The sequence below is a fragment of the Narcine bancroftii genome, chromosome 3 (assembly GCF_036971445.1).
Source record: "Narcine bancroftii isolate sNarBan1 chromosome 3, sNarBan1.hap1, whole genome shotgun sequence".
NCBI lineage: Eukaryota > Metazoa > Chordata > Chondrichthyes > Torpediniformes > Narcinidae > Narcine > Narcine bancroftii.
The window spans coordinates 257877950-257901037 of NC_091471.1; the positions used below are offsets into that span (position 1 = coordinate 257877950).

General features: G+C 42.5%; 1 protein-coding gene across 1 annotated transcript in view; it reads left to right on the forward strand.

Moving 5' to 3' along the window:
• The window catches only part of LOC138758572 (procollagen galactosyltransferase 1-like), a 102496-nt gene that overhangs the window by 67321 nt on the left and 12087 nt on the right, over nucleotides 1-23088 (forward strand). The window contains exons 2-8 of the mRNA XM_069927697.1: nucleotides 1105-1215; nucleotides 3633-3750; nucleotides 8618-8752; nucleotides 10292-10496; nucleotides 14666-14785; nucleotides 16142-16218; nucleotides 16829-16935. Of these exons, the coding sequence (XP_069783798.1) occupies nucleotides 1105-1215; nucleotides 3633-3750; nucleotides 8618-8752; nucleotides 10292-10496; nucleotides 14666-14785; nucleotides 16142-16218; nucleotides 16829-16935 (873 nt within the window). The remainder of the gene's footprint in view (nucleotides 1-1104; nucleotides 1216-3632; nucleotides 3751-8617; nucleotides 8753-10291; nucleotides 10497-14665; nucleotides 14786-16141; nucleotides 16219-16828; nucleotides 16936-23088) is intronic.

The following is a 23088-nucleotide window of genomic DNA, read 5'->3' on the forward strand; positions in this document are numbered from 1 at the left end:
TTCCTGTTGAGAGTCTTGCTGTCGTGTTATACTTGTCTGTTTCGGCTGTGGAGATTTACTCCTCAGCAGGTTCCCCCTCCCGTCGGTGTTGTTATTGTCTTGTGCATCACGCATGCGCGGTTGCGCACTTTTGTTTGGCTCCTTGAGCCTTCTTTGTAGTTCTGAGTTTGGGGTTTCCACTGACCTCAGAGAGCAGGCTTCTCTCTCCACGGCGGGCTTCCTCGTACCGGTAAGGCCTTCACCTTCCTCTTCCGACATCCTTCCTTCTTCTTTTCTTCCCATTGTTTTTGGTTTTTCTTTCTTTGCTGCCATTTTCTCCACACTTTCACTTTCAATTTGTTATGGTTTCTGTGTTAGTGACTTTGTTTTTTCTCTACCTTTTTTTCGCTTTTCTGGAGAGGGCTGGAACTCCCCTACCGGCCACTACTCTCATCACGTGACTCCTCAGGAAAGCAGACTTGATGTTGTTTCAGTCATTGGTCAATTCATAATATGCTTACTGAGTAATAGAGAATTGTGGTTGAAGTCCTTCTCCACGTTCTGACACCCTTGTGTGGACTGATACTGAGGTTGTTGTCAGAGGGGTCATCTTTCAACTGAGGTATGAATGGAAATTCTGTCTCCTATTCTCCAGGATCATGACTAACATTTTGTATAGCTTCAAAAAGTCAAGTTGCTGTGTGCAGGACCTTATTTCCTACCATCAGGAAGGGGGTACTGGAGCATCAAAATCAGGACTGCCAGTTGGGAAATAACTTGTTCCTGCAGACTGTAAGATTCATGAACGGTATCCCATATAAAACTCTTATAAATGAAACTGAGTAAAGTAATTGTTTATTTATTTTATATTTTTATGTACGTTTCGTATGTGATTATTAGGTGCTGAATTTGTGAAAAATGTATTGTGTGTGAAAACCTGGTTATAAATGTACAGTGAGATGATAATCAACCTGAACTTGGAAATCACTATTTCAGCAATAGTTTATTCATTGTGAAAGACTTTGGAATGCCTTGAGGTGTGGAAGTGAGTTATGACATTTTGGAGAAGTCTCCTTTTTGTGCTAGTTTGCCTGTTTGACTGACATTTTGCTTTGTTCCCTGTAGGATTGCTACGGACCACAATGTAGATAACACCACAGCGGTGATGAGGGAATGGCTGATCAATGTACAGAGCTTTTACCATTCCGTTGAATGGAGACCCATGGATGAACCAAAGTAAGTTCAGCTGCTGGCTATAGTCAGTGAGTTTCCGAATGGGCAGCAGGCTGTGCTTGTCATTATCAGTTCATTTTAATTTTGAGTGAAGCGTGGTAACCTCTGGCTCTGCACTGCCCAAATGCCACCTGTGTGACCAATTAACCAATCAACCTCCTATTCCTTTGGAACATGGGATGAAACCGGAACACCGGAGGAAATCCGCCTAGGTCACTGGGAGAACGTACAAACTCTTTACAGGCAATGGAAGATGCGAACCCAGGTCACTGGCACTGCCATAGTGTTGCACTGACTGCTAAACTGACCGTGCTCCCCTAATTGTCAATGAAATAACTATTTACCTCAGAACTGTCTCGATGATTTTCATTGACATAACCGTAGAGGCATAGAAATTCAGCAAGGAAATTGGCCCTTCATCCCATCAAGTCTTCACCAACCATTAGCCACCTATTTACACTAATCCCTTTTTTAAAAAACAATTACTCCAACATTTCATCAATTATCCTAGATCCTACCACTAACTGTACATCTAGAGGAAGCTTGTGCAGTCCTGGATAGAATGTGCAGACTCCATACAGGATAGGATCAAACCTTGGTCTTTGGCAACACCATTGTGAAGCTCTTGCCTTGGTTTTCCTTGACTTGAAAGTCATGGAGATGAGCGGAAACCAGAGCATCAAGCAAGACCATAAGATATAGGAGTGGAATTAGATTATGCGCCCTATCAGGTTCACCCTGACATTTCATGGATAATTTACTATCCTTTAAACCCTATTCTTCAACCTTTTTCCTGTAACCCTTGATTCCCTTGCTAATCAAGAACTTATCCACCTCTGTCTTAAATATCCCCACGGCCATCCGCTGCAGTGAATTCCAAAGATTCACCACCCTCTGGGAAAAGAATTTCTCCCTCAGCTCTGTTCTACACTGGGGTTATCACTTCAGTCGCATGAGTGAATGTTTCACATTGATCTGAGTTAACTGCTGCTCCCTTTCCTGCTGACCCATTTCTGGTCCTATCATCTGCCCTCCTTCCATCCTGCCCACTGCCCATCTTTCTTGTCGATCCATTCCAACTCGAACAGACAGTATTCCTCTAGATTCCCAATAGACTACCTCACCAAAGTCTTTTCCACTTACAAAATGTACCAGTTAATGCAATGCTATTACAGCACTAGACATCCAGGCTCGAATCTGGTGCTATCTTTTTCCCAGTTTGTAAGTTCTCCCTGTGTCTGTGTGGATTTATTCCGGGTGCTCCAGTTTCCTCCCACCCTCCAAAAATATACAGGGTTTGTAAGTTAATTTGGTGTATTTGGGCAGCACGAGCTTGTGGGCCGGATGAGCCAGTTACTGTGCTGTACGTCTAAATTTTAAAAAATATTATTCCTACGAATGGCAGAAGTAGATTTCTCTCTCTCTCTCTCTCTCTCTCTCTCTCCCCCTCCCCCCCCACCCCCCCCCCCCGCTGTTAGTAATTATTCTTTCAAATTGGTCTTTAATGCTTCTGATCTCTTTCATTTCTGAAGTTTGTTTTTTCTCTTTTGTGTAATTTCTGATTTATGAATAAAATTGATTATAAAACCAGAGCTCGTTTGTAACCTGGGGAAGGTCCACATTTTAAAATTCTTGCACTTCTCACCAGGAATCAACAGAAAGTTAACTGGTACTAGGGAGCTTTATTGATTAACTAGGATGGATGGAAACTCCAGTCTTGCCTGTGATACCCATTGAGTATAAATTAGGAAAACAAGCATCAACACAATAGCCCGTTCAATTAATTTTGTGTTTGAATTTATAAATATCCATTTTATGGTGATACCTGAGCTCAACACAAGCTTTCATTCTGGATGCAAGGTTGCCTTTTTGTGTTGCATCTTAGTGTTGAATAAAATATCCCAAATAAACTGGTCATTAACTGCCATGTTACATTCATGAAATCAAAGTGCAACCAGGGATGTGACCAAGGGACATAGGATTATAGAATCAAACTAATCAATTGGAGGAAAGACTAGAACAGTTCATGGGCAGTGTTAGTAATGGGCAGGCCAGTAGAGGAATATGTTAGTCTGCTCATCTTTGGTGAAAGTTGCAGAGGGGTCCCTGACCATGTAGGAGGTTCGGATCTGGAGCTTAGGTTGTCATTGGTTTGGACTGGACTCTGGCTGCGGAGTCTGCAAATCTACGGACACAAGGTGACTCGGGGAGGAGGGGGGGACTCTCTTTTGCTTCTCTTTCTCTGACTGAAAGAGGCACCAGGCAATTTCTGCCAATGGTGAATGTGTCTGCCTTACAGCAGGGGCAATTTCATGTAATATGTCACTGTTTTAGTACAATGACAATAAATTGGATCTTGAAATGCCGGTTTTATGCTTGCTACTAAAGTCCTTTGTGTTCTTTGTAATGTTGGGTTCTAGATCTTACCCTGATGAAATTGGTCCAAAGCATTGGCCAGACTCTCGATATAATCATGTGATGAAGCTCCGACAAGCAGCCCTGAAGTCAGCCAGGGACCGATGGGCTGACTATATTTTGGTAAGGACTGTCAGGGAAGACTTTCAGCCATCAGGCTCCTGAATGAACCCCACATGCTGCCCTTGCTAGGTGCTAACTGTTTTTACTTTCCATTGTGATTCTAGTGCTCTTGACACAACTGTAAGAAACAACTGAAGAATCTTATTCACTGTATGAGGTATTTTGTGACAAACATAAACTTAAATGGAGATGGAATAGGAGAGAATTCCTGATGCCTGTAGTTAATCATTTCAAGTTTATTATCATCAGACTCCACACACAATGAGATGAAACATTTCTCTGATTCTCAGTGCGCGTGTGCGCACACTCTTACAAATTCAGCACATAATCACATCCACGCAAAACAATATAACATTAAATATATATAAATAATTTACTCCATTTCATTGAGAGAGACTGAGGTCATGGATGCAGAGGCTGGAGGGGTGGTTGGTGAGGGCAAGGGGAATTCTGTCTTTGTTGCGTATCGAGGCAGAAGGGGCCAATACAATATGTGGGAAATGGAGGGCTGTGTTACAGCAGTGGAGGTGAAGCCACGTTTTCTGAAGGAGGATATCTTAAATTTTCTCGAATAGAAGACCCCACCCTGGGAGTAGAAGTCCCAGTTTATGGGATACCATTCATCGATCTCACAGTCCGGTCTGTCATGATCTTGATGATCCTACTGACAGTAGCAGTTTGGGATCCTCAGTAATTCTATGAGCCCTCTTTAAGCAGTGCTTCCAATAAATGCCGTCAATAGATAAAGGGAAGAGGAAATAAGTACATCTGCCTTGGTGTTAATTGGTGAATGCTGTTCTGGGCTGTTGGGTCGGACATCATTTTAGTGACGAACATCAGTTTAGTGCCAGACTGATGCTGGTATTGTTCTGGTCTCCAACGAGAAACATTGGCCTCTCTTGTAACCCTGTATCTCCTGAAATCGAAAGTTGTGAGTTTGAGTCCAGAGTGCAAACATCTCAGCCATCAGCCACAACATTGCTATAACATGAGTGAGACATCCTTGTTGTTGAGGTGAATCAAACGATCCTACCACTCAGTTCAAGGAAGGGTTTTCCTGGTACAGAATCTTGTCCAGTCACTCAACCAGTTTCCCTGAAATAGATCATCCAGTTATTTCTTATGTGACCCACTGTTTTTGTTGTTTGTTTTCACAGAATAGTTACCACACCTGCACGATGAAGTGAGGATATAGGATGTAGCCCCCGTTGACTAACTCTTCATAAAACAGACCCAGAAATCCATTGGTTAGGAACTGATGGCTTAGTCTCCTCTAACTCCCCCCCCCCCCCCCCCCCCCAAGTATGATGATGAATTTATTGTCTTTATATTTGTCACGAACTAACAACCCTCTTAATTTTGATAGGGACTAGAGAGATTTTGTTAGCACCAACAAAGGAACAGCAATGGAAAATTCCCCAGACAATGGTAAATTCAAAATAATAGTTTTTATTAAACTATTAATAACATAATGTTTCTTACTTAACTCTAATTTAAACCCCCACTATGCGCAAATGTGTGTGTTAAAGTCCCAACTCTGAAAAGTAAGTTTTAAAACTTGAGCATCATTTTGGTCTTGCTTGAAGGTCTTAAATTTTCAGTTCAGAAATAATTATAAAGTGCTTTTAAACATCATATCAGATCTCTTTCAACTCATAATTCTCTTGATGAGCTGTCATTCATAGAGATATTCTTCAAACAAGAGTGTCTATCTTCTGGGTATAAAAGGGAAGTGGTCTTATTTAAAAACCACATATGTTGCATCTCCTGTGAATAGGATAATACAAGTCCTGTCTTTCCAGGAAGTCAAATTTTCTTTTTTAGTTTCCTTCTTAAGAGTCACAGAGTTTTCTTCTATGATGAGGCTGCACTCTTTATTTCCAAAAGAGCATTCAGAAAAGTGGTTTTAAGTCCTCTTATTTTCTGTGTTCCCCTTTTACTAGGAATAACACATAACAGCACCACATGACCAGGTACTGGAATCCTTAACAGTTTTAGGTTCATTTCTGCAAAATCATTCAATTTCCATAACAACCTCTGATCTCATCTCTGTTCAAGAGGCCTAATTGCTTTTAAGAACCATAGCTGGTATTTAAGTCAATGAAGTCCACTTCCGTTCCATTATGGCTCTTCTTTCCAGAAGCGTCGACTGACTCCGAGACTGAACTCTCTTCTGAATGTATTGTATGGGTGTGTGTAACCCTGTAACTAGCCCACAAATAACTTTTACTAAAATATATATACATATGTGAAATATAGTTTTAACATTAGACTGAAGATTAATCATAGCACATTCGTCACCCATTGTACATACAGCAAAATTCTTCCTTGCTGCAGCTGAACAACTACTTCATGAACAGAAAAATAACTACAACAGATTCAGGTTTATTGTCACAGCACATACATGATATCACATACAACCCTGAGATTTTTTTTCCCGAGGGGCCAGGCGGAATTACCACTTTTTGGCTGTGCAAAAAAAACTCAATGTACACAAGTAAACAAATAAAGAAATGTAAACAAACTGTGCAATATAAAGAGGAAAAAAATCAATAAAACATAAGTAAGTGACCTTGAACGTCCCTGATTGAGTTTGTCGTTGAGGAGTCTGATGGTGGAGGGGGAGCAGCTGTTCCTGAACCTGGTGGTGCGAGTCTTGTGGCCCGGAGACCTCTTTCCTGATGGCAGCAGCGAGAACAGGACATGCGCTGGGTGGTGTGAGGATTGCTGCTGCTCTCCGACGGCAGCGTTGCCTGTAGGTGTTCTTGATGGTGGAGAGGGTTTTATCCGTGATGTGCTGGACTGTCTCCACTACCTTTTACAGGGCTTTGGGCTCAGGGGAAATTGGTATCCCCATACCAGACCATGATGCAGCTGGTCAGCACACTTTCCACCACACATCTGCAAAAATTTGCCAAACCTCCAAACTCCTGAGGAAGTAGAGGCGCTGATGTGGTTTCTTTCCGATGCCATTAGTGTGTTGGGTCCAAGAAAGATCCTCCAAGTTAGTGACTCCCAAAAACTTAAATTTTCTCACCCTCTTCACCTCTGCTTCCATTTCAAATCATGTTGAAAAGGCAATTATTTGCTGTGCTAAAACAGGCATACGCCCATTCTCCGCTGCTTTGATTCCAAAAATAGCTGCGAATAGATTTGGTTTTAATTCTAATCCTAGAACTTTTGTTTGGGTTTCAAAGTCACCTTTCCAGAAATTATCTAGTTTTGAACATGACTAGAACATAGGAGTTAAAGTGGCTACCTCAACTTTGCACCTATCACAAGTAGGATTTTGATTGGGGAAAAACATGAGCCAACTTTAGACATATGTGCTCGATGTATCATTTTGAACTGAATCAAGGAATGACATGTTCAAATTGATGTATTTACTTGTCGTAAAATATGATCCCATTGATGGTCTGGAAGTGATTCTTGGAATTCCAATTTTGATTTAATTTTACTGTTGGATATCGGTCGTAAGTTAAGTAACCAATTATACATTGTAGCAATTAACTCTTTTTGACGTGGATACACCTGAAAAAGGTGGTCTATTAGAAGGGTAAGCGGAGGGATAGTTTGGAAGTACGCAGAAAGTCCCTAATTTGCAAATACCTAAAAAGAATTCTGCTTGCTGAAATCATATTTGTCTGCAAACTGATTGAAAGACATTAAGCAGTCTCCTGCAATTAGGTCTGAAAAGGTTATGACTCCTTTAGTTTTTCATTTCAAAAATGCCTGATCAATCAATGATGCTTTAAAAAAGAAATTAAGATGTATTAATAGACAAGATCTTAACCCAGTTCTTAATCATATGATAAGGATTTGGTTCTAGTTTTGTAAGATTTTTGGGATTAATTATTTTGTTTTACCCGCTCCACCTCTGATTCCCAAATGATCAATGGATCGTGCCCCTCTGGTTTTCCCTTACTGAAGTCGACAGTTTTGGTGACATTGAGTGTAAGGTCACCATTCAGTCAAGTTTTTAATCTCCCTCCTACAAGCTGACTCATTGTCCCTTTTTATACAACCCAATTCCATGATATCATTGAATTCGTATTTGACATTAGTATATATTAAATTGAAAAGGGATTATAAATATATCAGATAAATGATCAATGTTCACGGTTACCAGAGTCCAAGTAAAAAGGAAAGGCCTTATAGTAGTGCAGTCCTTTTTGAGGTGTTAGTGTATTTTATGATTAATATGGAAAGGAGAGAAAAGAAACTGTTCTTCAACCTATAAATAAAAAAAATTTATGTAGCAAGGATATATAGCCAACATTTCGGGCTCGAGCGCTTCATCAAGATGGGAGCAAAATGTAGACTAGCACCCAGGCCTGCCTACATTTGGCTCATACCTTGATGAAGCTCAAGCCTGAAATGCTGGTTATGCATCATTATCCTTGCTGTATAAAGGACACTGTTTCTCCAGCATTGAGAGTTTTTACTTCGATCATGGTGTCTGCAAACTTTTGGTTTTACTCTTGAACCTAGAGTTGCCGGTCTTCAGGCTTCATGTACCTTCTCCTTGAAGAAGGCATTGTGACCAGGGTATAGGGGGTTCTTTGTTAAGTTGGCTGCCTTGTTGAGGCAGGACCTCAGATGTTGGCAATGGATGGGAGGTCAGAGCCTGTGAGGACCTGGCTAGATTTGCTACCTTTTTCAGCCTCCAAGGCATTGCCCTGTATTGCAACATGCCCTTTGGCTTTTAAGTGCAGATAGGTGTGCTGTTTTACAATGCTCCATTAAACTAAATCACAGTGAAAAATCCAAAACCTTTTCTTTAATTGAACTGAATTATGTATTGTCGTATGTTCCAAGATGCCATGCATCCATGTAACTCTTGTTTGATGCTGTTGTTTCTTTTAAGTTTGTAGATGCAGATAACTTCCTGACCAATCCAAACACTCTGACTCTACTCATAGCGCAGAATAAGACTGTGGTTTCCCCAATGCTGGACTCGCGCTCCGCTTATTCCAATTTCTGGTGTGGAATGACCGCTGAGGTATGGATGGCCCTGTTTTTTTTAACCTTTTGGACTCCGGCTATTTTTAAACTTTCATAATATATTCTCTAGACTGGGTCCATTGGTAAACTACAGTACAAACAGCAGTATGAACCAGCTGGTGGTTGGGTATAAAACCAGTACCAGAAAACGGGGAAATGAGCTTGTTGGAAACTACATTCTGGATTTTATTTTGTGGAATGATGAGATTGTTCTGAAACAGTTTGAGAGCTTGCAGCATTTATTTTATTTTTTACACCTCCTTTGAAACTCCTCCTAACCTAAATAATCCAGAAGCCTTTGTAAATTTTATCTGCTGAGTTCAACTTCTCAACATTGCATTGTCGCCTTTCTCACTTTCTCCCTCCTGGATTCATCTTCATTAATGCCAGCACTCCTTCTCAGAGAAATGCCAATCATCTCATTGTCTTCGTCTTGACTCTTTGAAGACCTGACTGTCCTGTTCTCCAGGGTTGCATTTGGTATCTAACATTCTTCAGTGCCAAGAATTGAGGTAGAAATTGCGACAGATTATAGATACGTCTTTGGGAGATAAACTGGGGCAGACTTTTTAGTGTAGGTCACATATAAACACTTCAAAACAGATCTCATTTAAAATAATGTAGCTCTGCTCAAGCTAGATATTCTGCTCTGAATACCTTCGCAAAAGCTTTGGGAGTGCCCAAGGGACTTCACTAATGGATTACTGTTTTGAAAAGCAACAGATGAAAGAACTTGGAGGAGTAAATTCGGAGCCTCAGGCTGTCTGAGTGGAGGTTGCTGTTCATCATGTGGTTTTGCAAGTAGAGAGAGTAAAATAGATTTTTCTCCAAGTGAGTGAGAGAGAGAGAGAATTCAGTTCAGCAGCAGTAGCTGGGACTGGAACAGGACAAGCTGGCAAGCTTGTGGGAAAAAAACATCTTGAAGACAGGTTGTGAGTGCTTAGTTCAGCCTGGTCAAAACCCTGGTGGTCCACACAAGAGGACTGGCTGTCTAATGTTTCACTTGAAATAAGAGAAACAAAATTCTGTGGTGACCTGAAAGAAAGAGGTTATCATCTAGAAAACCCTGATGGGGCAAGTTTTTTCAGCAAGACACTGATTAAAAGGAATTAGTTGTGGGTGTCCAGTGAACAACAAGTCTCTCTCTGAAAACCGACATGAACCTTCCTGAGTGGTAACCATTTACCTTTCAAGCACCAAAGCCTGGTGTTAAATTCTGTGCACAGTGTAAGAATTGCCTGCAACCAGTAAACTTGGAGGAATGAGAAGTGAGATTGGACTGTGATCAAAGAACTTTTCTGAATTTACACACACACACACACACACACACACACACACACAGTTAGAATTTGAAGGGGGTTAGTGAAGTTAATAGTGATAAGTTAAAATGTGATTCTGTTTTCATGTTTAAAGATAATTAAAAGCAACTTTTGTTTTAGAAACGATTTGTCTTGGTGAATCTCTATTGCTGCTGGGTTTTGGTGTCCTCTGGGCTGGTAACAAAATGGATTGTTGAATGGGCTTACTTTCGCAATAGGGTTATTACAAGCGGACTCCAGCCTATCCTCCGATACGGAAACGGGACAGACTAGGCTGTTTCCCTGTGGTCATGGTACACTCCACAATGCTGATTGATCTCCGCAAAGAAGCCTCCAAACAACTGGCATTTTACCCCCCACACCCAGACTATACGTGGTCTTTTGATGACATCATTGTCTTTGCATTTTCGTGCAGGCAAGCAGGTGAGTTCCAAGGTCTGGCCTGAATGTGTGTGAACATTCAAAACAGAGTTAGACTGTGTGATCTAATTCAGAAGCTATGCTATTGATGTATCCATCTTACCGTCTCTATATCTCTCGTAACCACATCAATCTATCGTAACCACATCAATTTATCATCTTAAAGATCATCCTAGTGATCACTCCTCAAAAATTAAAAGGTGGGATTCAACATTATCGGATAGATGTTTTCGCTGTAAGAAGGAAATGGGAACAACAGTACATGCAATTTGAACATGTACAAAAGTGAATACGTTTTGGTAAGAACTAAATCAGATATTAAATAAAATTACAAAAATACCAAAAAATCCAGAGATCTTTCTTTTAAGTAACATAAGAAGTAAAGAATTAGGCCTCAAATTGGATAAAGCACAAAAAAAATTCATTATGATAGCCCTAGCAGTAGCAAAAAAATGGATAATGTCAACTTGGAAAATGGAAGAGAGCATGAGAATACAGCAATGGTACATGGAAATGAATAAAGGTATTTCATTGGAAAAATTAACATGTAATTTAAAAAATAAAGTCACATTGTTTGAACAAATTTGGGAACCATACATGGAACATAACAGAGACCTTGCCTAGAACCTCCATCACCTAAAATGAAAATGATACGAAGACAAAACCACTAGATTCAGTGTTTTACAAATAGATGACGCTTTTTCTTGTTTATTTTCCTTTGTGTGAAGATATTGTTTTATGGTTTTATTGTATTGTATATGTTGAATATTTATGGGTTTGGTTTTGGAGGGGGGTGGGAAGAGGGGAGGGAGGGAAAGGGGGATAAAAGGGAGAAAATGCCTCTGTAAATTTAATGAGAAACGTTTGTACATATTTTGGTTGATAAGGTTCACAGCGTGAAAAATTTAAAAAAATTACTACTAAAAAACCCAGGTGACCTCCCGCACAGCGGGAAGATGGGGAACTCCGGCAGGAGCGCCGGCCAATCCTGGGCCAGAGCAATAGACCAGTCTCTTCTCCCCAAAAAAAGATCATCCTAGTTATTCCTAGAGGGTGAACCAGTCTACGGCTGTAAAACTGTAAACCATTGGAAATGGGCAGAATAAATAGATCATTCAGACATATCGTGAATAACCTAAAACAAACTCCAATGATGAATTATCTATTTTTACTTTTGATTTATCTGAATATGTATTTTTCTAGTGCTCTTCTGTCAATCTGTCTTTTAGAAATGCCACACTTACACATGCACCTCTTCCCTCACTACAATTCAGAGCCCCAAACAGTCCTTCTAAGTGAGGCAACACTTGTGTACCTGCAGAGGTCATCTAGTGCTCCCATTGTGGTTCCCTCAATTCAGAGAGACTGGACACAGACTGGGGGATCATTTTGCTGAGCATCTTGGTTCTGTCCGCTGCAGTAGCGGAAATATCGGTCTCAACAACCAGTCCCCTCCCCCTCCTCCACCACCCTCCTCCGCAGGGCAGAACTTGTTCTCCCCCTCAATAACTTCTCCTTTGACTCATCCCACTTTCTCTAAGTGGAGTAGCCATGGGTACCTACATGGGTCCCAGCTATGTCTACTTTTTTTGTTGGCTTTGTAAAACAATCTACACAGGAAAGACTCTTCAATTTTTCCTCTGCTACATTGCTGCTGCTTCATGCATCCTTGATGAGCTCATCAATTTTGTTACTAACTTTCATCCGACTTCAAATTCACTTGGTACTTCTCTGGCGACACACTCCCCTTGATCTTTCTGTCTCCATTTTGGGAGATAAACTTTCTCCTTTCTCTCAATTCCTCCATTGCATCTAATCCCAGAATTTTTTTGGGGGGGATGGAATGTGGGGAGGTCTCAGGGCAGTTGGGGAGACAGAAAATTTCACAATAGTTAACGAGTACCTGGAGAAACCTGCTAACGCCAAACATGCCAAGGCTAGACTGAGTCTGGTCAATGGGATGAGTGGAGATATGAATTAGATGGCTGGCTGAATGGCCTGTTTCTCCTGGTTCCTGCACAAGCTGAGCATCCAATCTGGAGACTCTGCCGTAGAGTTTCATATAATGCAACGAAGGTGGGATTCGGATGAATTGTTTCTCAGATTTGGTCCAAATTTGGTTGGAGCGCCATTGCCCTCATCGGTGCTGAGCTTAGACTAGCTGTCTGTTTAGAGACAGGAGGTGAGAAGCGTGCAAGTCCCTGAGACGGGGAAGGAGAATGGAGCTGTTTAATCGCTATCTGGGTGTAAATTAACGTAGAGCCCATGTTCCAACCAGCTAAATTCCTGAAGATACGTCTCCAAAACTCAAAAAAAGCATCAGACAAGAATTAACACGGAGGCAAATAGTGTTAGTTACACCAAGGCAAGCACGCGAGAATTTCCCTCCTGAGTGGAGAGTCCAAATGCTCAGTGTGCTGAAGCCAGGCCATGTTGGAGGGGATTCATGGCAGGGGGAAGGGTGGCAGTGCCACCACCACAACGCATATAATTTTAAATTTATTATACATTTTTATTTTAGATTTGATATCAAAACACAAAGAACTTGAGGAAAATATAGTTTTAAAGGAAGTACATAATTGTTATTTATTTAAAAATCAAAACTTAATAAAAACACATATGTTATTTAATTCTTTTACACTTTAAATGTAAAATGAAAACAAATCAAACCTTTTATCACTAACATAATTTTGAAAGCCAAGGAGAAATAAATACCTTTGGAGTTATTCCTCCCCAGATGCCAGCGACCAGACCACTCCCTCCAGCGCATCACAGGAAACTAAACAGTGAGCACAGTTCAAAAAGGCGCCACTTTTGAAGAACGTGCTCAGGGTTGCCCCCCACCCCCCCCCCCCCCCCCCGCAAGCCTTAGCTACGCCACTGGAAACAGAGGATTCCTCTTTTCCTCACTGGATCCAACATATTATCCTCTTTTTTTTTTCCATCAAATTTAATTTTTAATTTAGACAGACAGCACAGTAACAGGCCATTTTGACCCATGAGTCTGTGTCCCAATTTACAGTCAATTAACCTACACCCCGGTACGTTTGGAATGGTGGGAAGAAACCAGAGCCCCTGGAGAAAACCCATGCAGACACTGGGAGAATGTACAAACTCCTTACAGACAGTGTCGGATTCACTAACTGCTAGACCAACTGTGCTGCCCTAGACAACATGATCCCACCAGATACCCCTCTCTCTCTCTCTGCCTTCCATAAGGACCGCTAGCCCTTGACTCGCTCGTCCTCTCATCCTTTCCCACTAATCACCCTCTTGGCACCTTCCCGTCACCACAGGAAGTGCCATACTTGTGCCTACGCCACCTTCCTCACCACCATCTGGGGCCCCAAACAGTTCTTACATGTGAATCTGCAGGAGTCGATCTCTTCGTCCAATGCTCCCATTGTAGCCTTCTCTATGTTGGAGAGACTGGATGTAGACTGGGAGATTGCTTACTTGAGCACCCTCGCTCTGTCCGTATCAATGACCAAGATCTTCTCGTGGCCAATCGTTTCAATTTTGCGTCCCACTCCTGCAAAGACACGTCTGTCCATTTGCCTCATGTACTACCAAACCAAGACCACCCATAAATTGGAGGAGTAACACCTAATATTCTGACTAGAAACTCTCCAACTGGACAGCATAAACATTGACTTCTCCAGTTTCTGTTGGACCACTCCCTGCTCTTCCTCCCCCAGCCCTCTGTCTTCTTTCCTCCACCTGCCACCCCCCTTCCCTCTCCATTCATAGAGCCATTCTCCTTCCCTCTGTTTGCTGATGTGCCCTCCCTCCTTTATCCACCTATCGCCCTTCTGTCTGTGGCACTGTCTGTCTGTTTCTCTCCCCCCCCCTCTCCAATATTTTATTCAGCAGCTGCCTACATTTTGCTCACACCTTGACGAAGGGCTCAAGCCTGAAATGTTGGTAATGGACCTTTATCTCAGCTACATAAAATACTCAGTTTAATCTGCTGAGTTTCTCCATCATTGTGTTTTGACTTCAATCACTGCTCTCTGGTGCTCACTCTCATTTCCTCAGTGTTTTTGCAAATTTAATGAATGTTGTTGTTGTAATTGGTGTGATGGCAAACCTCTCTGTTACTTGTGTCATTATCTATGCAACTTATAGTGTGGAGGTGACCACAGTTCATGAACATTTTGTATTTGTTTCAGGGGTCCAGATGTACATCAGTAATAAAGAGCACTTTGGGTTCCTGCAGGTGCCCCTGAAATCAACCAGCACCATGCAGGACGAGGTGGAGAGTTTCATTCATGTCCAGCTGGAGGTTATGGGTAGGTCATTGGGTTTATCTCTGCAGGGCAGTTATTGTGAGTGACTGAGTCTTGGTCATAGAGTTGCACAGCCCAGAAAGAGGCCCTTCAGCCCACCATATCCATGCCCCTTCCTTTTGGCCATCAGCACTTTCCCATTCTGGATATTCCCTGGACTTTTGTGTCAATCTAAAGCCCTCTTAAACACACTGATTGCAAGTGCTTCCACCATCTTCGAATTAATCCCTGTTCCATCTATTGGTGACTATCCTATTTATGACCAGCTTTTGCAGTTCTAACAACTCTGGTTAGACCACACTTAGCATGTTGTATTCAGTTTTGGAAGGGTACGGAAGCTTTAGAGAGGGTCTACAGATTTATTAGGATGCTGCAATGGATTGGAGAAAATGTCATATGATGAGAGGTTTTTTTCGAGCTAGTACTTTTCTCTTTAGAGCGATGGAGTATGAAAAGTGACGTATTAAAAGATTGAGTGGCAAAAATAGTGTGGACACTCAGCACCTTTTACCCAGGCCACCAGTGGCCAATTGATGGTTTAAGATGAGTGGAGGAAGGTTTGGGGGGAAATGGCAGAGGAAAGGTTTTTTTAAAACTCAGGGAGAGGTAGGTGCCTGGTATGCATTGTCAGGGGTAATGCTGGAGGCTGGTACAATACGGACATTCAAGATATTCAAGGCATATGGATGCAAGAAAAAAAGAAGTGTGATCAGCTATGAGGTTGGGAAGAGTTAGGTTGATCGTGGAGAAGGTTTATATCGTTAGCACCACATTGCAGGCCTAAGGGCTCTATTGTTCTATGTTCTAACAAGTATATGCCTGTTTTGTGTATTCTCTCAAACCCCTTCACTAAGTCAGTCATCCACCCCTCTGTCACTCCCTACTGCAAAGAGATCCCAGGTCTGTGGAAATCTTGACTTGCTGAGCTTCAGTTCCCTGTGGTGACATCATCTGTCTTTGCATTAGCCTCAAATTGGGGCTTGCCCTGCCAATTCCAACATAAGCTTTTTTAGCATTTAGCTGTGTTTACCTTGTGGTTGTGTTCAGGTGTGTGAGCCAGGTTGCATGTTTACATTGTGGGAAGCTCTTTAAAACCGACTGCAGTGGGGGGGGAATAGGTCATTTTTCTGCGCAGTGGGATGTTATAAATTGAGATAGCAGTGGCAGCAGATTCTGCAGTAAGTTGTGAAGGGGTGTTTAAATTTGAGGGGCTTATTGGAAGGTGCAGAAGTTGAGATGGATGTTTCAGAGAACTGGCACAGATGCAGTGGGCTGATTAGCAACCTGTGTTCCAAATACTTGGATTCTGTGAGACGAAGTGTAAGCGTTCCATGTTACGATACTCTCTTTATGTTTCAGTGAATCACTCCCCCCTGGAGCCGTCTAAATATGTGTCCGTGCTACCAAAGTACCCGGATAAGATGGGCTTTGATGAGGTAACTTGCTCTTGGGATGCGGAAGAAGCCAGCTTGATCATTTGCCCTGAGAAAGCATTGATGGTGTTTGAATCACCATGTATGTCTGTTTGGCGAATTTACCCCTTAATTGCATCAGGTAGAAAGCTTCAGGATTCCAATCCGATCTTGAAGGGATGACAATGAATGTCAAAAGTAATGGGAAACTTGGAACTATCACTCTTCCAAACATTTCTGGGAGAGGGTTTTACGGGGAAGCCACTAATTGGAAAACCTTCCAGACCTTCTCTTTCAGTGGTGGAGGTTCAGTTGATTAGTGGTCTCCAAGTTGGTATGTTTGACCCGAGCACACTGTCCTCTTCAAGCCCTTTTTTAAAATATAGAGACAGGCCCTTCTGCCCATGAGCTCGTGGTTCCTAAATACACCACATGACCAATTAACCTACTAAGCCCTGTACTACTTTGGACATGGGAGGAAACTGGGGCACCCAGAAGAAACCTGCGTGGACACGGGGAGAACGTACGAACTTCTTGCAGTCAGCGGCAGATTGGAATCTGAGCCACTGGTGCTGCAATAGTGATGAGCTAACTGTGCCACCCTTTTAAACAATTCTTGCTTTTTAACTCCTAGGTTTTTCTGATTAACTTGAAGCGTCGCCCAACCCGCAGAATGCGGATGCTTCGTTCCCTATACGAGCAGGAGATTGCATGCAAAGTCATCGATGCGGTCGATGGAAGGTAGCAATTTTATACAAAGTCAGTGGGGAAAATTCACCTTGCATGAGAGAGGTTTACACAAGCCTCGTGTTGAACTTATCAAAAACCTTGTGCTACATAGGGCACCTTTCTGGTCTCCATTTGACAAATGTGGAGATACTGCAGATGTAACATTCTTTTGGCAATAAATTATAGTAGAGGGTAAATCGAAGCAAGAATTTATCAAGCCAATGCTTGGGGGGGGGGGTGGTGGTGCTGAATGAAAGGAGATAGAGGGGTAGGGAAAGGATGCTGGGGGAGGGGCTGAATGGAAATTGGAGGTCGACATCTGGTTGGAGACAGAGTATGAGGTTTTGCTCTTCCAATTTGAGGGTGGACACAATTTGGCAGGACGTGAGGCCGTGGGAAGACATGGTTTGGCAATGGGTGTGTAGAATGAAAAGGATTGGCACTGAGTTTTCCTTACTGTTGCAGTAGCTGTGTCAGGAATAATAAATGACCCTTGCAGATTCTCAGGTGAAGTGCTGCTTAACTTAAAAGGACAGTTTTGGGTCCCGAATAGTAGTGAGGGAGGAGATGCAAGTGTAGCACTTCTTCAGTGGTAGTACCAAGGCAGTGATGGGTGGGAAGGTTTGGCAAGGGACTCGCAAAGGAAGCGATCCCTATGGAAAGCAAAGGGGAGGGGAAGATGCATTGAGTGGTGGAATCCCATTGTAGATGGCTGAACCTCTGCAAACAAATCAGCATCAATATGGACCTCTCCAATTTCCATTACCCTCTTTCCTCCTCCCCAAGCGTTCTCTTTCCCCATCCCTCTGTCCATTTTAAGTTCAAGTTTATGATCAACTGACTCTAATATGCAACCAGACGAAATAGTGTTTCTCCAGACCATGGTGCACATACCGACACAATATACAGCACATAATAAATATATATCAGGGGTGGCCAAACCGTGGCTCAAGAGCCGCATGTGGCTCTTTGACATATCATCCGCGACTTGCGGAGATATATTGGCTGAGACTGGAATTGAACCAGCCGCTGCTCACAATGATTGATTAGTGGGCATGGCTTGCGATCGTGTGATTGTTGCAGCTCTCAAACATCTGAAGTTTATTGTATGTGGCTCCTACATTAAGCATGTTTGGCCATCCTTGTAATATAAAATATAAAATAAATATTTTGGATGATTTGGTTCATCTATCTCACAGCCTGTGGGAAGAAGCTATTTCCCAGCCTGGCATTTCTTATTTTGATGTTCCTGTACCTTGTATATTTATGTGATTATTATGCATCGTGGTCTGAAGAAAGGCTGTTTCATCTGGTTGCATATTTAGACATACAACATGGTAACAGGCTCTTACCGGCCCACGAGCTGCAAAATATCCCAATTAGCCTACAACCCCCTGAAGGGTGGGAGGAAACGTTAGCACTCGAAGGAAACCCACACAGACACGGGGGAATGTAGAAACCCCTTACAGACAGCACCAGATATGAACCCAGAGCGCTGCTACAGCGTTGTACTAACTGCTACGCTAATCGTGCTGTCCCTCACATATGTACAGTCAGGTGATAAACTTGAACTTGAATGAGCAAGGTGAAAGTGAGACAGAGGCAGCAGTTTGGAAGATTCTGCTAGGCGGTAGGAAGGCTAGTGGGGCGTACGTTGGAAATGTTTTTCTAAAAAAAAGTGACTGGCGATTTTACCAACCGGATGAGCTGAATCCAGGGTCAAGCCATATTACAGGGACAGAAATAGGGAGTCTTGTCAGCAGCTTAGATGTATGTCATGATGTAATTTTGGCATCAGATGTGACACCAAGGTTGAAAGCAATCTGATGTAGTTTCAGGCCATTGTCAGAGAGGGATGAAGTCATTGGCAAAAGGGAATGAAGTTGATTGGAGGAGTCCTGAATACAATTGCCTGGCTCCTTCCAGTGTAGGCAATGCCAGATTGGGGGTGTGACGGTGGAGAACATTGAGAGAGTCCAAGAAGTGATGAGTCTCAACACAGTTTAACTACAAGCCAGGATCTTTATTTACACGTGGGGGAAGTGACTATAGGGATCACACTCGCACACAGTTCATGCGCATTGGGTGCCACTAAACAATCAATGCTCACTATAACTGACATGGCTATTATTCACCGTTTCCACTGTTAAACGCACAGATGAAACTATCCCCCTCTAACTAGCAGGCCACGATATCACACATAACAAGAATAAGACACAATAGTCCTCCAGGTGTGCACCACAGTAGCCCTCCACCTCGTACCAGCACGCACCTTACAACTAACTCTCCAGCGTTGCTCATGGCTCACAACCTGGAGTGGAACTGGGGTTCGTTTGCAGGGAAGAGAGAGAGAGAGAATGCTCCTCCATGTGATGGGCTTTATACTGCAGTGGGCTAGAGGGACCGGCTTAGGTATACCCAGATGAGGCAAGGTGATCAAGAGATCCAATCATAAGGTGTGGGTGGGCTAACCTTGATTGACATGGGGAAGTGACTCTCGACCTGCCTGATCGAATGATTCTCCAGGAGCAAGCACATGGGTTATCCTTTGTTCAGTGCAGTGTCCTGTCTGACCTGTAGGATAATCTTCAGGATTGCAGACAGTTAGGGCTGTTGTGGTGTCAGCCTACCTGTGGAGACCAGGCACTGATGTCGACAAGGTGTAGTGTTGCAACGTCAGTTGGGAGAGGGCAAAATATTGATCCATAAGGAACACCAAAGGGAATTCTGTAGGAATAGGAACCTTTGCGGTTGATTCTCTAGTGACGGTGGAGACGTGAGATTGGAACCGGATGAATTTTGGAAAAGCTGTGAATGAGGTGACCTGAGTTGTGTCTATTTTCACCCTCCCCACCTCATCTTGTTCCAACACCTCTTTTGTTTCCTCATTCCTTCTCCCCTCCCTCCATTCTCCTCCCCCATCCTTCACCTCTCTTTCCTCCCTTTCTTCCTTTCTCTCTCACCCATCAAGCCTACCTCAGTCTCCCAACTTCACCCTTCACTCTCACCGTCTTTCTCCCTGGTTTATCGATCTGCTGGCCCCAATCTCACCCCTCCCACCCACTTGTCCTGGTAGTGGCTCCTTTCCCTCCCCACAATCAGTATTGATGAAGAATTTCCACCCGAAACATCAACAATCCTTTTACTTCCCCCTCCCCTGTTGCAGCTCAACCCAGATTCCAGCATCTGTAGTCTCTGGTGTCTTTTGTCTCAAGGCTGAGAAAAGCCTAGCAAAGAAGAATTTTTTTTACAAAAACAGACATTAGTAAACCACAAAAACAATTGAAGGTAATTTTTTTTAAAGGAGACTAGAATATTCCACCACTAGGAGCAATTGAAATCTGTTGCATGGATTGAATTCTGGAAAATAAATAAATATGGGGATTGGATTAAAAGGCATAACAGTGCGATCATATTTATGGCTTGTTTTTGGATGGAATGTCATGTAATGACTGTGTTGGACAATGTGGAGATTAAGGAACAGGAAGTGTTGGATCTTCTTAAAAACATCAATTGATAAATCCCCGGGGCCGGATGCGATATTCCCCAGGCTGCTGTGGGAAGTGAGAAAAGAGATCCCTGGGGCAGTAGCCATGATCTTTAAGCCCTCTTTGATCACAGGGAAGGTGCCGGAGGATTGGAGAAAGGCAAATGGTTAAAAAGGAAATAGGGAGAATCGAGAGAATTATAGACCAGTGTCTCGTACTTCAGTGATGTGTAAACTATTGGATAGGATCTATAAACATTTGGAGAAGTAAAGTCTACTCCAGGATAATCAGCATGGCTTTATGAAGGGAAGGTTGTACCTCATGAGTCTATTTGAGTTTTTTGAGGAGATAACAAAAGAAATTGATGAGGGTAGGGTGGTAGATGTGGTCTACATAGATTTTAGCAAAGCATTTGACAAGGCCCCCCACAAGAGACTCATTAAGAAAGTCATGAGGCATGGGATCAGTGGAACCTTGACTGTGGATAAAACAAATTGGCTTGCAGGAAGAAAACAGAGTAGTAGTAGAAGGAAAGTATTCTGCCTGGAGGTCGGTGACGAGTGGAGTGCTGAAGAGAATCTGTTCTGAGACCCCTGCTCTTTGTGATTTTTTTTTAATAAATGACCTGGATGAAGAGGCAGATGGATGGATCAGTATGTTGCGGATAACACAAAGGTTGGAGAAGTTGTGGATGGAGCTGAAGGTTGTCGAAGATAACAAGAGGATATAGACAGGATGCAGAATTGGGCAGAAAAGCGACAGATGGAGTTCAATCTGGATTAGAAGGACAAACCAGAAGGCTGAGTACAGGGTACAATTCCATACATCCCTCAAGGTCGCCACATAGGTTGATAGGATAGTTAAGAAGGCCTATGGGATGCTGGGATTCATTAATAGGGGGATTAAATTCAGGAGTAGAGAGGTCATGTTACAACTCTACAAATCTTTAGTAAGTTCATTTCTGGTCACCTCATTATAGGAAGGATGTGGAAGCTATGGAGAGGGTGCAGAGGAGATTTACCAGGATGTTGCCTGGATTGAAACAAATCTTATGAGTTAAGGTTAGCAAGAGCTGGGACTTTTCTCTTTGGAACATAGAAGGATGAGAAGAGGCTTGATAGAGATCTACATATGAGAGGCATAGATAGGGTGAACAGCCAGCACCTGTTTCCCAGGGCAGGATCAGCAAACATCAGAGGACAGGTGCAAAGTGAGGGGGGGGGGGAAGTTTAGGGGAGACGTCAGGGGCAAGTTTTTTTACACAGACAGTTGTGGGTGTCAGGGATGATGATGGAATCTGAAACAATGGGGGTGTTTAAGAGACTCTTAGACAGAGACATGGATGAAAGAAAAATAGAGGGTTATGGGATAGGGAGAGTTTATTTTTTTATGAAGGGATATATAGGTCAGAACAACATTCTACATAATTTTGTGCATTTGTGGAAAGCTGTGAATTGATGCTAGCTAAGGATAGTAATCATCAGTTAATAAAATTGGTGTACTCGATAGAATAATTTCCACGAGTATAGCAGTATCATTAGGGTTGTGGTTAGTGCCACACTATTCCAGCACCACCGACCTGCGTTCAAATCCGCCACTCCTGTAAGGAGTATGTACGTTCTCCCGCGACCTGTGTGAGGTTTCTCTGGGTGCTCCGTTTCCTCCTACCCTCCAGAAATGTAGGCAGTTGGTATGTTAATTGGGCAACACAGGTTTCTTGGGCCAGAAGGGGCTTCTAACTAGGCTGTTAAAATGAATGCGAAAAAGGAATTTGATGTAGAAAATAAGATACAAAATAATGTGTTATTTAAATCCCCAGCCTTGGGACCTGCCTGAAAGACTTGAGTTTGTGATCTTGGACAACGGGCCACTGCAGTTCACAGAAACAACCTTCCTGTCAATGCTTAAACAATCCAGTTAAATTTAAGTACAGTTCAGTAAAACCCCTGGTATTTGGCACCTATGGGGATTGGATGTGTATTTTCTGGTTGCTTGAGGTTGGGTATTGCATGATTTTTTTTTTTAATAATTTTTTTATTTTCCACACTATAAACTATATTGACCAAGATACATACAGACATTTTTTTTTCTTGAATAAGTACAGTGTCATTTTCTCCCCCTTTTCCCCCCTCCCTTCCCTCCCTCCCTCACCCCCTTTCGGGTATTGCATGATTGATGAACTAACAGCGAGGCACACCAATTTTAAATGCATTTTTTTTAACCTATTTTCCTCACTTTTTTTTGCCTGTTGCTAGGATTCTGGATAACAGCAGCTATACTATGCAATGTTCAGATTCAATGAAAGTCTTATTTTCTGTAGTTTCCCAAGTACATAAAACAGAACAACACAGAAGAGGGAAAAAATTGATTATAACATAAAAGGTAGATGAAAAGAAAATAAACAAAGTTCGATACAGTAGGGCAGACAGTTCTTCAGTGATCTTAAAGTCATGAGTTCTCCTGTTCAATAGAATCTTCAGAGTGATTACTAGGTTAGAAGTTATTCCCTCTACATTGTGTTCAGACTATCGACTGGTTGTTATTACCCGACGAACAGTTCCAGCTTTTCAGCCCAGATCTTATTTCACATCTGATCTTTATTTTGGAAACCCATTGGGGCTTGCAGAAGGAAGGAATGGGGTGGGCTCATTCTGGGTTAGGGGTTTGGGATGGGTAG